This window comes from Pipistrellus kuhlii, unplaced genomic scaffold (genome assembly GCF_014108245.1).
Source record: "Pipistrellus kuhlii isolate mPipKuh1 unplaced genomic scaffold, mPipKuh1.p scaffold_m20_p_13, whole genome shotgun sequence".
Lineage (NCBI taxonomy): Eukaryota > Metazoa > Chordata > Mammalia > Chiroptera > Vespertilionidae > Pipistrellus > Pipistrellus kuhlii.
In genome coordinates this window covers 9,663,614-9,682,399 of record NW_023425438.1, presented here as the reverse complement: position 1 = coordinate 9,682,399, position 18,786 = coordinate 9,663,614, and the positions used below count along the sequence as shown (strand labels likewise).

The window sequence follows — 18,786 nt, the reverse complement described above, 5'->3', positions numbered from 1 at the left end:
TTCTCTCATTATCCTTTCTACATAATATTCCCTTTATCTGGATTAGAATGTCCCTTTTGTTTACTTGGAGAACTCCTTATCTTACATTCAAACAATACATGCCCTTTCCCAGAAGCTTTTTCCAACACCACCATCAATAGTGTTGCAGATTGCCATCAGTGGTACCTTACACTTGATTCTCTCTGATAGCACTCACCATATTGTAGTTGGTTTAATATCTGTAGTGTACCCTCACCTCTGAACCACTATTATTTTTTGGAGGCTGGAAATTTGTTTTATTAATATTCATATACTCTAACCCTAATACAGGCTGGCATTTGCTAGGCATTCTATAAAATATATGTTGACTAAGAGGGTGGGAAGTTATGAGAAGATAACATTTGTAAGGAATAGAAGGCTAGTTAAGAGAGCAAAATACTTTCTAATTAATCATAGAAAAATTAGAATAACAGTTTTATAACTTGAATCTTTTTTGCTTTTCACTGGTTTTGGTTCCTGAAAATTAGATGTAACACAATGAATTTCTTATTAGAGATAAAAAAATTAGCAACATTTAAACATTCTGCAACTTGATTCAACAAAGGTTAATTCCGTGGTCTTTTTCCTTAGGAATTGTATTGGTTTTTAAAAATTGTGTTGTTATAGAGTGATATATTTGCATACCTACTAATACCTAATTGTCAAAATTAAAAATTTAGAAATTTTTATATCAATAGGAACATATACACAAATGAAATAACTCTTACTGTAATTAAAAGCTATATATTGTTTAAAATTAGATTATTTACTCCACCAGTAAAATAATTTTCAATTATTTGAAGGTGCACCTCCTCTTTCCTCTTTGGAAAAAGATAAAGAGATTGATCTTGAGCTACTTCAAGATCTAATGGAAGTTGATATTGATCCTTTAGATATTGATTTGGAAAAGGATCCTCTTGCAGCCAAAGTTTTTAAGGTATGATACAAAATAGTATTCTTTGCAAATAAAACCTTTCATCTTACTCTTTTGGTTTATTTATTAATCAACAGAGGTAAGTGTACATATCTATCAGCAAATTAACCCATGATTTAATGTACTAAAAAATCTATTAATTTGCTGTAGGTACTGTAGTATATCAAATGAATAGTATAAGGAAAACTTATACCATTTTGTTAATATCTCTACTAATATTATCTCATATAAGAACCACTAAAAGCATGGGGAACTATATTTGTGGATTATAAACATTTCAAGTAGTATTAAATATTTAATCTGATCCAAGCTGACTTCATTTCAGATTTTACTTCCGTGTTAACCTTAACTTTTCTAAAGGAGATACATGCTTAATACTTTATTTTGGTGCTTTTTGTGTGTAAGAGATTTTTATTAAGAACTAGAAGCCTCATGCACAGAATTTGTGTCCCTCAGCCAAGGAGCCTGCACCTTCTCTAATCTGGGACCCCTTGAGGGCAGTCAGACATCCATCTCAAAAACCAGGACTGCTGGCTCTCAACTGCTCGCCTGCCAGCCTGCCTGCCTGATTGCCCATAACTGCTTCTGCCTGCCAGCCTCATCATCCCCTAACTGCCTTTCCCTGCTGGCCTGATCACCCACAACTGCCATCTTGTGTCCACTTAGGGGCAGCCATCTTTGACCACATAGGGGTTAGATTGATGGTCAGTTTGCATATTACCTCTTCATTATATAGGGTAATTTCCCCTCAGGTTTTAACTAAGCTATTTTAAATATTTTTATAAGAAGAAGAGAATGTTATTGAACCACTCCTCTACATCATTAGGCTTATATGTATGTTTTGGGGAATTTAAAAGGTAGAGAGAATGATTATTTTCTAGCCCTTTGTGAGTTTAGAAAATGTACATAATAATGTCAGTCTTTCTGAAGAGGCAAAAATAAACTGGTTTTCCATTTTTTTTAAGCCAATAAGCAGTACATGGTATGATTATTGGGGTGCTGACTATGGAACCTACAACTACAACCCTTACATTGGAGGTCTTGGAATTCCTGTAGCAAAGCCACCTGCTAATACAGAGAAGAATGGATCACAGACAGTTAGTGTTTCAGTGTCTCAGGGTAAGTGTGTGTTTATATATTTTAAGACATATGCTATTCTTAGAAATAAGTCCTAAATTTATGTTTTCTCTCTTGAGAAATTGAGCCCGAGTGTGTTCTAAGAGGGTTTAATATCACAGGTGTGCCATGATAGTGACATTCAGAGCTGTGAGTTTCTCTGTTAGTGTAAGTTTTGAGGAGCTTTCATTTATGGTCCAAATTTTCCCTCCTTAAAATAACACTTATCAAAATAGCAAAATATATTTGTAATTGTGTTTGTCAGTGATTTTCAGTAAATCTGCTTTTATTTCTTTAATGTTAATAAACTTTTGTATTTTTCAACAGAATAAAACCATTTTGATTATTATTTTGACACTCTTCCAGACACATAAAATATATCTTTTTTTTTTACATTTTGAATCAATCATATATTTATCAGAGTTAATTTATCATGTGTTGCCTTGATCCATTAATTGTAAGTTGCTAATCTGATGTTATTTTTGTTTAGTTTATATATTTTTCAAAACAGGTTATTCTTCTACATAAACACATCAGAAGGCACATTTAATCAAAATCAGGAAATATTAATATTAACTAATGTTTAGTTTTGGCAGTTGTGTTTAAATAATATCCTTTAATACAAAAGGATTTAGTATAAGAACATGCAGTACATTTATCTCTTCAGTTTCATTCAGTCTGCTACAGTTTAACTTTTGTGATCTTGATGCTTTTGAAAATTACAGCCTAGTTACTTTATAGAATGTCCTCCAGTTTGGATTTGTATGCTATTTCCTCATGACTAGATTGTAGTCATGCATCTTTGACAGAAATATTGCGAAAGTGTAATGCTCAGGTTTTCTTACTGCACCCCATTAGGTGGCTCATGATTTTAATTTGTCCCACTACTGCGAGTTTAAGTTTATTTACTTCATTAAGGAGGTGTTTGCCTATCTTCTCCATTGTAAAGTTAGTCTTTTCTTCAAGTAAAATATTTTAGGGGTGTGGTAGCAGAGGAGTTTTGAAAATTATCACTTTTTAAAAAATTTATTAGTTTATTCATTTAGTTTGAATAGACCCTTGGTTTGCTGTTTTACTCAATGAATTATAATTCAGTTATCATTATTTAGTTGTTTGTTCGGTTTTATTGAGATAATATATAAATAACATAAAATTTACCACTTAGCCTTTTTAAGTGTGCAGTTCTTTTGCAGTAAGTCCATTGCTAGTGTTCTCATTATTTATTTTGATGTTCAAATAGTTCCAGATTTGACCAGTGGGATCTTTTCCAAGCCGGTCTCTTATTTTTGCCATGTTATCATATTTCTTTGAGCACTTCCTTGTTTTCTGGCGCAGCAAGATGCCAAGGCTGACTATTTACTTTTCCTTCCCCAGATTGAGAATCAGATATTTTAATAAGGTAAAGTGATTTCAAAACCTTTTAGTGAAGAAATTGTGATTTAAAAAAAACAAAATTAGATTGATTGATAGACCCCCTACTGGGGCTCGAGCCTGCAACCTAGGCATGTGCCCTGAGCTGGAATCATAGGTTGATTGATGCTCAACCACTGAGCTATATTGGCTGGGCTACTTATTGCTCTTTTGATGGCCATGGCCTCTTGGTGGACCAATGTAGGAGAGTGTGTATGTGTGTTTATACACATTTGCATCTATATTCATTTCTATGTCTGTCTAGAATGCCATGAGTTCACATTGACACAACACTAAATCTGACTAATCCAACTTCATAAGCTTCATTTTAGTAGTCCCCATTTTCATGGTTGTATCTTCTGACAGTGAGGAACCTGGTTCTCAGTATCCTTAACGTATTCATTTCATTACTATTCACTTATTTGATCCAACTCTTTCTGCTTATTCACCTTCCCATCACTAGACTTCTTTGTGCAGTTATTATTACATGCTATGGCTATGATAACTTCATGCCCATTTGTTCTTACCTGAGGACACATATCCTACCAGGTTTTGTGTTTTGATGCCAACATTTTATTGTAGGAAGTAGGACATGAGTAAGTCTTACCAAATTATCTTTTTTTTTTTTTTAATAAATCTTTATTGTTCATATTGTTACAACGGTTCCTCATTTCTTCCCCCCTCCACCAGGTTCCCACCCCACCCTCCGCCCCCTCCCCATCCCCCATTGTCCTCATTCATAGGTGCAGTTTATGTTCAGTCTCTTCCTCCCTCCCTTTCCCCGATAGTAAATCCCTTTTCAGATAGTAAATCAGTTACTTAGCATTTTCTCATATCAATAATACCACCACATGCCCAATGATACATTTCACACAAAAGACATTTCCAAATAGGTCAACCAGCCTCATCCAGGCCCCACCCAAGGCACTCACAGATCAACACCCCAGCCCTATACTAACTCAACACATCCAGATCTAAGCCTTCATCACTTGATTCAGCAGACCCTCAAGTTCCTGCAAAAGTTTCCAGCCATGCCTGAGAGGCAGCCGTGGGGGAGGGGCAGGCGAGGAGCGAGCTGTTCCGGGCCTGGCTGCTCCGCTCTGGTTCGTTCCACAACCAGCTGCTCCGGGTCTGGTCACTGCCGCTCCTGACGTAGTTGCTCTGGACCTGGCCGCTGCTGCTCCGGGCCTGGCCGCACCCGACCCGGCTGCTCTGGGCCCGGCTGTTCCGGGCCCGGCTCCTCCGGGCCTGGGCGCTCCCAGCCTGGCAGCTGCTGCTCTGGGCCTGGCTGCACCAGACCCGGCCCAAATTATCTTTTTAAAAACATCTTTTCATTGCTTTTCTTTAGCTCTAGATGCTCGTCTAGAAGTTGGACTTGAACAGCAAGCAGAATTAATGTTGAAAATGATGTCTACCTTGGAAGCAGATTCCATTTTGCAGGCATTAACAAATACATCTCCTACATGTAAGTAAAAATCATCGTTCTTAGGGTATTGCAAAAATGGTTAATCTGCTGATTATTTTCAGGTGTAGCTAGCAATTTTAGATTTTTAAGTTTTATGTCTGATGTGAGTCTGAATAAGCTAAATATAAAGCACCTCTCTTGCTAAATAAGTAGCAAGTTGAGAAACAAGACAAAGGATTAACAAGTTGGGAGAGTGGAGGGGAACAAAATATCTCCATGTAGTGCTCTAAAATTCAACCCAGAAACCTGAGTTATGTTTTTGTTTTGTCTTGTGAGGTTAAGTAAATTCCTAGGGAAGGCTGTTAGCTAGTTGTCTGTGAGTTTATTACATTATATCTAGATCATTAATAAAATTTGCTTTTGTATTTACAACATCTGTATTATCCTTAAAGTCTAGGATGGAAGACCTAGGTAAGGATGATAGTGAAATGGGCCTAATTGAACTGCAGAATTAAAAGGATTTGCTACCTAATTACCTATAGCAAAGGAAGGAAATTTTTTTTATAATAAGGGACCAGATGTTAAATATTTTAGGATTTCTGAGCCATATAGTGGGTATTGTAACTACACAACTCTGACTTTTTAGCGATAAAGCAGCCTTTGACAATAACAATATGGTTTGCTGACCCTTGATGTAAAGTGCTAGGCTTGGGTAGATCTGCTTCTCTCAGGTGAGTACATTTTAGATAGCAGCCTGTCTCTCAAAGGCAAAGATCGAGAAGAAGTATTGAGAAGAAGATAATGGTTCCCCCACCCATGTAGACCTACGAATCACATGGTGACAGTGGGCTGGTCATAGCAGTTATTAATAGAACCTAGGGAGAGCATCATGTTCCTTTAATCAAAAGGCGTTAGCTCACAGTTCATTTTAATAAAAGCTGGAATTACTATTTTTTTAAAGTTCTTTCTGTGTTAAGTTAAATTCTTTTATTGCAAAATTTCATTTACTTCTTAGGAGATACAGAAAAAAAGAGAAGATGATGTTCTGTAATCTTAGTATTGGTATTCTAATATTGTTGTACATTGTCTCCTATGTTATAATGGGGATCCCTTTTGTTGGCTAGCCTTTCTATCACCACAGCTCAATACTGCCCAAAATAGCGCTTTTCTTTGTTAGCCATTTAAGAAAAAAAAACAACACAAAAATATTTATTAGAAGTTCCTTTTGTAATTTGTATCAACTTCTCAGTTGTCTATTGATTATTGCCATGAGCAGAACTGTGTCCTTCCCCTTGCTTCCCCCTCCGTTTTAATATAATAACTTTCTAAATATATGAAGAACTGCTCTTAGAGTCCCTATATTTCTCGCTCCTCATGAATTATATTTTTTAATTAGTTTGAAGTGTGGCTTGGCATTAGGATTTTTGGATGCTTCAGGGTTAAAAATCAATTGACTAGATTGTCCATCCTAATCCCTGCTGGTGAGCTTGTGGCCTGCCAGGTTTCGCTTGTGGACCAGAGCATCCTAGAAACCTCACCTGGAGAAGAGAGCTCAGCTCCAGTGGGCTCATGCCAGGGAACTTCTAGATACTTGTGGGTGGGGGTGGAAGAAAGAGAGAAAGAAAAACAGTCAATAGACTAGAGTTTAGATTATTCTAAAACTACCTTCTTAAGAATTAGTCAAGATTCTTCTTCCTCTCCCTTTTCTTTTCCTCTTATTAAATAGGAAATTTTAAAAAAATAAAAATTGTTAGAGTAAAGTGAAAAAAAAATTCCTTTTCTTTGGTGGACAAATCCTATGATTTGGGAGTTTCTCTGTTGATTGTCCTTTTTGACTTTCAAGTAATGTGATTAAAACAAGTTTTTATATAATAATGAATCATTTTAAAGAATATAGTTTTAAATTAAAAAAAACACACATACACAACAAAAAACATGACCATCACTTACCTATACATAGTAATAGCTAATTAGCAGTTCTCCTGATTTGTGTATAAAAATCATAATTGTGTTTAATTTTCAGTATCACAGTCTCCCACTGGAACAGATGTTTCACTTCTAGGGGGTTTACAAGCAGCGAACCAATCCAACCAACTTATTATACAGTTATCATCTGTCCCAATGTTAAATGTTTGTTTCAACAAACTTTTTTCCATGCTTCAAGTCCATCATGTTCAGGTATGACTTCAGGAGAAATGATGCATTTTTTTTTAGACATTATTAACAGCCTGATATAAGATGAAAATGATTGGGGAGAGCATTCTCAACCTAACAGGGATGATTTCTTTATTGTGCTTAGCTGGAAAAATACTGGAGATGCTTTAATAACCACAGCTCTTTAGTAATAGGTTAAATATAATTTTTATGATTCTAAGTTTTATTGATTAGATCCCACTACAGTTGACGCTTGAAAAACACTGAGTAAAAAAAAAAAGGAAAGAAACAGTTGTTAACGGCTCTGACCTCCCCCACAACTGAAAATCACATTTAACTTTAGACTTCCCCAATTTAAACTACTAATTGCCTTATGTTGACCTTACTGATAAAAGTCAATTGTATTCTTAAAATAAAATAAGCCAAAGAAAGTGTTATTAACAAAATCTTAAGGAAGAGAAAATACATTTACATATTTATTGAAAAAGTCTGCATGTAAGTAATTCTGTGCAGTTCGAACTCGTGCTATTCAATGGTCAACTGTAAATATCAACTTAAGTTAGAAAAGCATTTCTATTAGCTAAATTATAAATTTATATTAGGTACATTATATATTTTAATTTAAGTTTTGATTCATCAAGAATTTTAAGATTGCTTGTCAACTAAATTGAAGTAACCAAAGTATTTAATAGAAAAATTATTTAGACTTAATCATAGGGATTCATACAGAAGAATTTGTTTATATAGTATTTCATAATACAACATACTTTTTTCCTGTCAATTTTTATTCTTTTGCAGTTGGAATCACTTCTCCAATTGTGGCTCACATTGAGTCTGAATTCTAGTTCATCTGGAAATAAAGAGAATGGAGCAGAAATTTTTTTATATAATGCTAATCGAATACCTGTCATTTCATTAAATCAAGGTAATATTTATTACTAGGAAAATTATTCTCATAGCATGAATAATAAAAAGGTAATGATTAGGCCAATATATACTTAAACTTTGTCATAAGGGTTATAATGAAAGAAAAATACTTTTATACACTGATTTAATAAATAGCAGGAAAGAACCGAAGACTTGTATCTTCTCTTACCTTTATTATTTTATTCCTGTGCATCTGAACTTGACAATATTCCATGAACCTTTATATTGGGTTCCCGTAAAGTAGTATCTTAATTTGCTTTTAGGGGAATTGGTAAGTTGGAGAAGGATATTAATTTGACATAGAAGTTGTGTTCATTTTTTTCATGGCATATGCAAGGATGTGGAAATTAGAATAATATCTTCAACAGGAATAGAACTAGATCTGGTTATAAGAATTTATTTTAGTTATATTTTAAGAAAAGTGAAAATGATCTATTTCTGGTGTTTCTCCCTGTGGAGGGTTATCCTATATTTTACATGACTCTCATACGACCTGTCTTTCAGTCTTACTGACAGCCACACTGGGTCATGGGTTCCACATATGCTTGCATTGTTTCAGCAAGACCAGCCTGACTTTATTTGGCTTACATCTTTTCCTTGCATTAGTAATTATTATTATAAATATTTCTCTCATTTATTTTAAACTTTGTTATTGTGGAAAAATATTTAAAAAGAGTAGATAGAGAAGTAATGATTCCTTACTATCATCAGATAATCTAGTTAGTATTCAAACTGACAATTGTCTCAATTTTTATAATTAAATTTCTTTAAAAATTTGGATCTATATAAGGCCTATACATTGTAGTTTTAATTATGTTTCTTCCTTTTAATCTCAGTAGGTTCCTTCTGTGTCTTTTTTATCCCCTTATAAAATCATTTGTCAAAGAAATATGTTTGTATGTTTGCCAAGATTCCTGGGTCCTGTTTCTTTGTGATTGTATCTCCACTATATCCTCTGTATTTCCTATAAATTGGTAGAATTATAAATTGTAGTAAATTGAAGCTTGTTCTGATTTGATGTTTTGAAGGCATTTTATAAGTTGTCTGTCTTTTTAACAAGTATTGATGTTTAATGCTTAGAGTCATTAATAATTCAGTAGAGCCGAAACTGGTTTGGCTCAGTGGTAGAGCATCAGTCTGTGGACTGAAAGGTCCCAGGTTCAATTCCGGTCAAGGGCATGTACATTGGTTGCGGGCACATCCCCAGTAGGGGGTGTGCAAGAGGCAGCTGGTCGATGTTTCTCTCTCATCGATGTTTCTAACTCTCTATCCCTCTCTCCTCCTCTCTGTAAAAAAATCAATAAAACATATTAAAAAAATAATTCACTAAATATTTCAAAATGAAAATAGTCTAAGTCTATTCCTTTTTTCTCTATTAGCTGAAATACTCCAATATTGAGAAACTTCCTTTTATATGCTATCATGTCACCTTTTGATGTTATAGTTTGTATGAAAAAAATGCAGGAAAAGTGCTGGAAAATTTTTTCTTTTATAGAATTAGTTTTAAAAATGACCTGGTGCACAAATAGTCTATATTTATAAGCTATAAGTTTCTTTAATAAATATATGTATGAGTTATGAACTTAAACATATTTTTTACTCTTCTTTTACAATTCTAATTTTTTTTACAGAAAAGGTTATACATACTTTTATTTTTTTAAAAAACTTAAAATTCTATATTATGAAAGTAACAATTATAATTCTTATTGATAGTAATATTATGCCAGTTGTGGCCAGTAAGAGACTTCTTTTTAAAGTTTTTTTGGGGAGAAGGGTGTAATTAAAAAAAAAAAAAATTCGGTTTCTGTGAACTTTTAGTGTAATAGGTGCCCAGGCTGTGTATTTCCTTCCTGATGTCTGGAATGATCCATTTTTCAGAGTGTTTTAAGAGCATACGTGCATTTTCAATAATTGTTTTGGCTTCTTTAGCTGGTAGTACTTACCGTATTTGGGCCTTTTAAGCAACCTTACTATGGTTTTACTTTGTGCTTTGTTGGGGAGTTAGTGATTTTGTCCATCCTTTCTTTAAAAAAAAATATATATTTTATTGATTTTTTTAACAGAGAGGAAGAGAGAGGTAGAGAGAGTTAGAAACATCGATGAGAGCGAAATATCAATCAGCTGCCTCTTATACACCCCCTACTGGGGATGTGCCTGCAACTAAGGTACATGCCCTTCACCAGAATTGAACCTGGGACCCTTCAGTCCACAGGCTGACACACTATTCACTGAGTGAAACAGGCCCTTTATTTCTAATAAGGCTTATTATTTTCAATTTTGCAGAATATGATGATTTTTAGTAAAACACAAATTCTGTTTTCAGTAGAAATGCCTGTATTTTGGAAAAAACAGTAAATTTATAATGATAATAATTAATATGTCATGGGCTGAGCTTTACACTTAGCCATAAAGTGTTATTGATGCTTAATGCTTTTTTTTTTTTTTTTTTTTTTTTTAATGGGGAACTCTTTCATTTGTATGGGATGTTAGATAGTGAGTTGATTTAAATTCTGAGTAAACATTTGGTTTTACTGAGTAGAAATTTTCCCTTTTCTTTTCTCTGCATAGCATCAATTACTAGCTTCCTCACAGTGTTAGCCTGGTATCCAAATACCTTGCTCCGAACATGGTGCCTTGTGCTTCATAGTCTAACAATCATGACGAACATGCAGCTTAATTGTAAGTAAAAATCTATTCTTTTAAGCCTATTCATTCCTTTAAATCTCTGACATATACAACATTCTTGCTATCAGAGTCTTTAAAAAAAAAAACTTTCTAAGAACTGACATAGTTATGACAATTAGTGAATTTATTTGAATATGTATCTTCTGAATTTGTTGAGATATATATATATATGTATGTTGCTATATACTGTATACTTTGCTTTCCACTTGTATCAACTTTATGTTGATAATATATTCTCCTATATGTACCATTATAAATTCAAGTCATATTTTTACCTTCTAAAATGTAATAATTATTAAAATAAAATTGATTACTTTTAGAGCAGAAAATAAAATATTTAACACTTATCTGTGTTTTATGTTGATTATTCTATTAAAGTACCTTTGTATTTAAAAATGATTTATAATACTCATTAACATATGTAACTAGATTTTTCAGTTTTTGTTTTTTTACATTCAAAACCTATGTTTACTGAACATAATTTTTCTCAGATTCCAATGCCCTATTAAGTTTTTATCTTTTCACCCCCCCCTCCTTTTTTTTTTTTTTTACCATTTTAGTTAAGGTAGTAAAATAATTTCTGAACATTTCTTGGAAAGGAACTTTTAGTGCTTTTTGTGGCTTTTGTTCCTCTCAAATCATGAAAATACTCTCCTATTTTATCTTCTTGGTGCTTATTGTTTTTCATTTTAACTCTAGGTTTTTATTTGGCATTCTTGAGGTAGTTGTAAGGTAGGGATCAATGTTTGTATTAGAGGGCATGGACTAGCCATTTGTGAATTGAAATCTTTATTCCAAGGGACATATGTAATACTTTCAACAATAAAGATAAAAAGAAATCTTTATTTTATTTGTATGTTATGACAAAAGGAGCGTGGATGTCTTCCCCATTCTGTTTGGACTTAATGTTGTAAATAGAAAACTCTATGACATTAATAAAGATTTAAGTCATTGCTTAGCATGAAAATTCCATTTTATAATTTGAAATATATTTTCTTTTATTATTATTATTTTTTTTTAATATATTTTATTGATTTTGTACAGAGAGGAAGGGAGAGAGATAAAGAGCCAGAAACATCGATGAGAGAGAGTCATCGATCAGTTGCCTCTTGCACACCCCCTACTGGGAGTATGCCCACAACCAAGGTACATGCCCTTGACCGGAATCGAACCCGGGTCCCCTCAGTCCCCAACCCGACGCTCTATCCATTGAGCCAAACCGGTCCCGGCTTGAAATATATTTTCCAAATATGGAATCAAAAGCATTATATGATGCTGAAGGTAGATTTAACGCAGAATATATTTTCTTCAGTTCAGAAAACTGGTGTGTTGCCTGTGTATCAGTTAACAGTATACAATCTTGAAATAACCAACATTAAGAATTAATAGTTTTCCCCTCAATTTTAGTTTAAAAAGCTGGATTAAAATTTACCCGAAAAGTAGATCTCTATTTCTGGAAGAGAGATAGGTTCACTGAAAGTGCATTAAGTATTTAGTTATTTCTTTTCCAGTTGATTGTAAATAGGATAGGGTGTTTTTCACAACTGAAGTAGGAGAGAGACAGGAGAACTGTTGTAGATGAAAATAATGAATCTAACTTAGTTAATTCAGATCCATTTAACAACCTGTAACAGCCAGGAATATGTTAGTTTTCCTTAAAACGAAAAAATATTAGATACTACATTTTTATTGTCTCTTAATGTTTTATAGCTGGATCCAGCACTGCCATTGGTACTCAGGACAGTACTGCCCATCTGTTGGTTTCTGATCCAAACCTGATTCATGTTTTAGTGAAATTTCTTTCTGGCACCAGTCCACATGGAACAAATCAACACAGTCCACAGGTAATATGAATTTTGAAAAGCAATGATAGACCCCATACTATAAAATTAAAATATTTGTAAAGAAAAACTTTAATGTACCTAAATCTGTTACATTGTTATAGCCACAGTATGAAATGGTAGCCTTTGCTGTGTCAGTGTAATAAAATATTTTGAATTATTAATAATAGTAGGGGCCCAATGCATGATTCATATATCTTGAGAAAGGAACTTTGGGCTGCGAGGCTGCGGTAGGCATAGGAGCTGGTTTTGGACCATCTCTATGCCCCTGTGCAGCCCCTCCCACTGCAGACCTTGGTCTCCTGTCTGATGGCAGTCTCGCTCCCACTGCTGCCCTTCCCATGCGCTGATGTAGCCAGCTCTGCTTGCACCCACTGACAGTGTGGAGCGATTGGGGCGGCGCCAGCAGCGGGTACGACTGGCAGCTGCTGCCCTGGTCACCCCTCAGGAACAGGGGCAGTTGGTGAAGCTCTTGGGGGCTTTCAGGACCAGCAGTGGGTGTGAGTGTTGGCTGTGGTACCAGCTGTGAGATGACAGTGACCAGCAATGCGCCCCACCTTGGTCTGGTGCCCCTGCTCACCTGCTTCCACTCCTGCCACGGCCAACGCTCGCCATGTTCTTCACACGCCCTCTGGTGGACAGCACATGTCATAGCGATTTGTTGTGAGGTTTTTCTGGTTGTGCCACCGTTTCATTTGCATATTAGCCCTTCATTATGTAGGAGTAATACCCTGTTTCCTCGAAAATAAGACAGTGTCTTATATTAATTTTTTCTCCCAAAGTTGTGCTAGGTCTTATTTTCAGGGGATGTCTTAACTTTCCATGTGCTAGGTCTTATTTTCGGAGGATGTCTTATTTTCGGGGAAACACAGTAGCTATATTGAAACTGAATTATAGGGGATAGTGTTTTCTGTTGGATTTTTGGCATTGATTTTGTATCATTTAAGCAATTTTCTGAATAAATACCTGGAAGTCAGGGAAGCGTTTCAAAAAATTTTGAAATTAAAGCTTTTAAAATTTATGTATCATTTGTAATGACTTCTATAAGAATTGACAATTCATGTAATTTACTTATTTTTTAATATTAGCTATTAAAGGCTACAGTGATATCTTTTAATTCTTAGCTATGTGCTAGGCTAGGTACTGTTCTAGGTACTAGGTATATAAGTAGTTAAATTCTGAATCTGAAATTCCCTATTTATGAATATCTAAAAATGAATCAATTTCCTGCTGTTAGTGATAATATTTTTGTTCTTCTAATGTAAGTTACAACAATGTAGTATTTGATTTAACACTTGAGACTTTAAATATTAATTTCTTAATTGGTACCAATAAGCAGTTTTCAATGAAATTTCATTTCTTTTCAGGTTGGGCCAACAGCTACACAAGCTATGCAAGAATTTCTTACCCGATTACAAGTGCATCTTTCTTCAACATGTCCTCAGATATTCAGTGAATTTTTACTCAAGCTAATTCATATACTTTCAACAGAGAGGTATATTTTAGTGTATACATATATTTCTGATGTGTAATATATACAGGCCCGGTGCATTAATTCATGCATGGGTGGGATCTAGCCAGCCTGGCCCCGGGGGATGGGACATGGGCGATTAGCTGGCCTGCCTGCTGTTTGAACTCCTGGTTGAGGGGACAGTTTGCATATTAGCCTTTTATTATATAGGACATACACTTAGTAGCCAGATTATTATTTTTTTTTGTTTTTTGTTTTTGTTTTTTTTAATCAATCTTTATTGTTCATATTATTACAAAGGTTCCTCATTTCTTCCCCCCTCCACCAGGTTCTCACCCCACCCTCCGCCCCCTCCCCATCCCCCATTGTCCTCATCCATAGGTGCACAGTTTATGTTCAGTCTCTTCCTCCCTCCCTTTCCCTGATAGTAAATCCCTTTTCAGATAGTAAATCAGTCACTTAGCATTTTCTCATATCAATAATACCTCCACATGCCCAATGATACACTTCACACAAAAGACATTTCCAAATACTGTAGGTCAACCAGCCTCATCCAGGCCCCACCCAAGGCACTCACAGATCAATATCCCAGCGCTATACTAACTCAACACATCTAGATTTAAGCCTTCATCACTTGATTCAGCAGACCCTCAAGTTCCTGCAAAAGTTTCCAGCCATGTCTGAGAGGCAGCCGTGGGGCAGGGGCAGGCGAGGAGCGAGCTGTTCCGGGCCTGGCTGCTCCGGGCCTGGCCGCTCCCAGCCTGGCAGCCACTGCTCCAGGCTTGGCCGCTCCCAGCCTGGCAGCTGCTGCTCCGGGCCTGGCCGCACCAGACCCGGCTCCTCCGGGCCTGGCCGCTCCCAGCCTGGCAGCCGCTGCTCCGGGCCTGGCCGCACCAGACCCAGCTGCTCCGGGCCTGGCCGCTCCCAGCCTGGCAACTGCTGCTCCAGGTCTGGCCGCACCAGACCTGGCTGCTCTGGGCCTGGCCGCTCCCAGCCTGGCAGCCGCTGCTCTGGGAGCACCCGACCCGGCTGCTCTGTGCCCGGCTGCTCCCGGCCCAGCCGCTCCGGGCCTGGCCGCTCCCATCCTGGCAGAGTGGCCAGATTATTATGCATTCAGAGGTCATAATAATCTGGCCACTCATTATATGTCATCACCTTCGCATCCCTGGTGTTTAGCAACTTGTTAAATAATTTAGCGCACTTCTTCTTACCCATTTGTGTATTGATAGTGTCTCTTATTAATTCTGCCACAGGAAAGCCAATGCTCATATTGGAGATGACTGTCTTTTTTTTTTTTTTAAATAAATGTCAGGCTTTTTGGTACCCCTTGACCTCAGGGATCTAATAGGTTCAAGAAAAGTTATGACTTTATAGTCCATTTAGCTTTTTCTTAATAAGTTGTGGGGGATGATTTTAGGCATAGGAGAACTTGAGCGCATTTAGTTCTGATGCATAAGAATTATTTGATTGAATCTTAATTTTTGAAATTAAAACCTGTAGGAAATGTTTAAAGTAGTAACATTTAAAAAAAATTTTTTTTATTGATTTTTTACAGAGAGGAAGGGAGAGAGATAGAGAGGTAGAAACGTTGATGAGAGAGAAACATCGACCAGCTGCCTCTTGCACACCCCCTACTGGGGATGTGCTCACAACCAATGTACATGCCCTTGCCCGGAATCGAACCTGGGACCTTTCAGTCCGCAGATCGACGCTCTACCACTTAGCCAAACTGGTTTCTGCTAAAATAGTAACATTTGAGGATAAAATGTAACAGCTAATTTTATTAGGAGGAGTACTTTGTGATGTTTACATATTTTATTCTATAGCTACAGAGTCACCGTTTGATTTACCTGTCCTTTAATTTTCTATTAGGAAGGGAAGTCATTTTTTAATTTTGTATAAAATAGAGATAAGAACAAGGACTAAGGAAGACATGGAAACCATTTCCTATCAGATGAAATAGTGAATACCACGAGATTATTTTTTGTTTAGTTTTATTGTTTTATGTTGACTTCCCCGTCCAAAGATCTTAAAATGGATTAATTTTTAATTCTCTATCTTTGTCTGCAGGGGTGCCTTCCAGACAGGCCAAGGACCTCTTGATGCCCAAGTAAAGCTCTTAGAATTTACTCTGGAGCAGAATTTTGAACTCGTTTCAGTTAGTACTATTTCTGCCGTGATAGAGTCTGTCACCTTTTTAGTGCACCACTATATCACTTGCTCTGACAAAGTCACGTCTCGAAGTGGATCAGATAGCTCAGTGGGTGCTCGAGCATGCTTTGGGGGACTCTTTGCCAACCTCATTCGTCCAGGTGATGCAAAAGCAGTTTGTGGAGAAATGACAAGAGACCAACTCATGTTTGATATGTTAAAACTGGTTAACATTTTGGTACAGCTGCCTCTTTCGGGCAATAGGGAATACAGTGCAAGAGTTTCTGTGAATACCAATACGACAGACAGTGTTTCAGATGAAGAAAAAGTCTCAGGAGGCAAAGATGGTAATGGAAGCAATAGTAGTATTCAAGGATCACCTGCATATGTCGCTGACTTAGTGTTAGCCAACCAGCAGATAATGAGCCAGATTTTGTCTGCTCTGGGCCTGTGTAATAGTAGTGCCATGGCGATGATAATTGGTACGTATTGAGAATATTAATCTTATTCTTGTTTTTGGTGCTATATCTCTTCTCTTTAGCAATGTATGAGTTCATTTTCTTTTCACTTTAAGCTATAGGGGTAATTGTAAATTTCTTAACATGCTTGGTTTTCATTAGTGAAAACTTATGTAGAGTGCCATTAATCAATGAATTAAATTGAAATACTGAAAAATTTTAAGTAATTGGAAAATACTAACAAAATAATGTCAATTAAATTAAGAAAAAATGTCACCATAAGGCAGGTAACATAATTTATAGCGACATATTTCTAATAATTTAAAGATGAAAACTTTTACATCAAATTTGGTATTAGGGAATCAAGATTTATTTACATTTTCTTAAAAAGCGAAATATAAAATTTTATTCAAAGTGTAATAGTTTCTATGACACATATCAGTGAAAAATGTATATATTGTTGCTTGTTTTCTACCTCTTCAAAAGCTTATATTATTGTTAATTTTTCAAGGTAATTGAATTTTTGTAAACTGTGACACATCTTTTCCTGATATATTTTTTTCTTTGTGTGTGTGTGTGTGTATAATATATAATATATATATTTTTTTCTATTTTTTTGTGAGTGGGAATGTGAAACAGTCATCTTCTTTTAATCATTAGCTGTTTGAAAGTAGTTACATATATCACTTATTTTTCTCTCCATTTTCTTTCTGCTTTATATATAGCTATGTGGAATTATGTTCTTTGATCATATGACATAACAGCATCTATCGTTACCAGCAATAGAGATAACTCATGTATCTCAGATTACCAAAAAACATGCTCTACTGAACATATTAAATAATTTAATTTCTAAGTACTCCCCCCCCCCCCCCCCCCCGAAGCAGAGACAGCTATTAATGTACCCATCATTTGGTGGTTTCAGGAAATATGACCATTTAAGTATATTTTAATTATGACTATTAAGTGTATTTTAATTATTACTGGGTTTTAAAAATAATACTCTTTAAAAAAATGTGTAATCTTTTTATTTAAACTAGGCGCAAGTGGATTACATCTCACCAAACATGAAAACTTTCATGGTGGGCTAGATGCCATATCAGTTGGAGATGGATTATTTACCATACTGACAACCCTTAGTAAAAAAGCATCTACAGTGCACATGATGTTGCAGCCAATTTTAACCTACATGGCTTGTGGATATATGGGCAGACAAGTAAGTTTGATCCAACAACAGTTGTAGTAATTTAAGTAGTTTCTGACAATGGAAGTAGAGAATTATTTAGAGAACAGAGATGAATAGAATATTCATATTACAAATTGGAAAATGAACAACATCATCAGATGAGAACAATAAATTATTAGTGGACATTGGAGAGTAAGATGTCTTTGAAGTGTTAATTTTCAAAGACAATCACAGTGATATAATTATGGTATTCTTAAGTTTTAGAATTTTCCCCATTGTCCCAAAAGTTCTTTGCCTCCCCCCCCCCCCACCCCTCGTAGCATTCCTCAATACTAAAATGTTGTTGTCTTTAGGATATCACATATGAAAATTTAATGAGTATTTTTTCAAGCTTATGTTGCATATTTAGTTTCCTTTCAATTGAAATTCAAGAATAGAGTATTTTTTTAAAAAATATATTTTATTGATTTTTTACAGAGAGGAAGGGAGAGAGATAGAGAGCTAGAAACGTCGATGAGAGAGAAACATCGACTAGTTGCCTCTTGCACACCCCCTACCGGGGATATGCCCGCAACCAATGTACATGCCCTTGACCGGAATCGAACCTGGGACCTTTCAGTCCACAGACCAACGCTCTACCACTGAGCCAAACCGGTTTCGGCAAGAATAGAGTAATTTTAAAGGGAAATGTTAGAATATTATTGCTTTTTATATTTCCTTTTTTAAAATGTGATTTTTAAAAAACTTATAGTCTTTCAAATGCAGATTAAAAAAAGTTTTGTAAAAAATTTTTATATGTCAGTGTATAATTATCATTTTCTTAAGTATTTATTGCATATGCATATTTCTTGATTGGAAGATACACATATATTTTGGAAGGAATAATTTTTGAAATGAAGCAAAAATTAATGCATATTAACTTAAGGTAAAAGTGATAATAGTATTTGAAGACAAATGCTTAAAAATGTGCTCTGAATTCAGAGAGGATATTGTTCCTTATTGATTCAAGTGAGACTTGTTTTATGTTTTA

General features: G+C 35.4%; 1 protein-coding gene and 1 non-coding gene across 19 annotated transcripts in view; both read left to right on the top strand.

The window, feature by feature from the left end:
• BIRC6 (baculoviral IAP repeat containing 6) overlaps positions 1-18,786 on the top strand; it is a 150,116-nt gene that overhangs the window by 81,891 nt on the left and 49,439 nt on the right. For all 18 annotated transcript variants that reach the window (XR_004987346.2, XM_036434801.2, XM_036434805.2 and 15 more), the window contains 10 exons: positions 822-955; positions 1,918-2,071; positions 4,827-4,943; positions 6,907-7,061; positions 7,836-7,962; positions 10,533-10,643; positions 12,360-12,493; positions 13,858-13,985; positions 16,032-16,594; positions 17,611-17,786. Coding sequence is in view for 17 of the 18 variants with exons in the window: in XM_036434801.2 (XP_036290694.1) it covers positions 822-955; positions 1,918-2,071; positions 4,827-4,943; positions 6,907-7,061; positions 7,836-7,962; positions 10,533-10,643; positions 12,360-12,493; positions 13,858-13,985; positions 16,032-16,594; positions 17,611-17,786 (1,799 nt within the window). In the remaining variant the exon portion in view is untranslated. The remainder of the gene's footprint in view (positions 1-821; positions 956-1,917; positions 2,072-4,826; positions 4,944-6,906; positions 7,062-7,835; positions 7,963-10,532; positions 10,644-12,359; positions 12,494-13,857; positions 13,986-16,031; positions 16,595-17,610; positions 17,787-18,786) is intronic.
• Positions 6,343-6,476, top strand: LOC118717859. Its single transcript, XR_004987621.1, has one exon. It is a non-coding gene; the product is annotated as a small nucleolar RNA SNORA52 (small nucleolar RNA).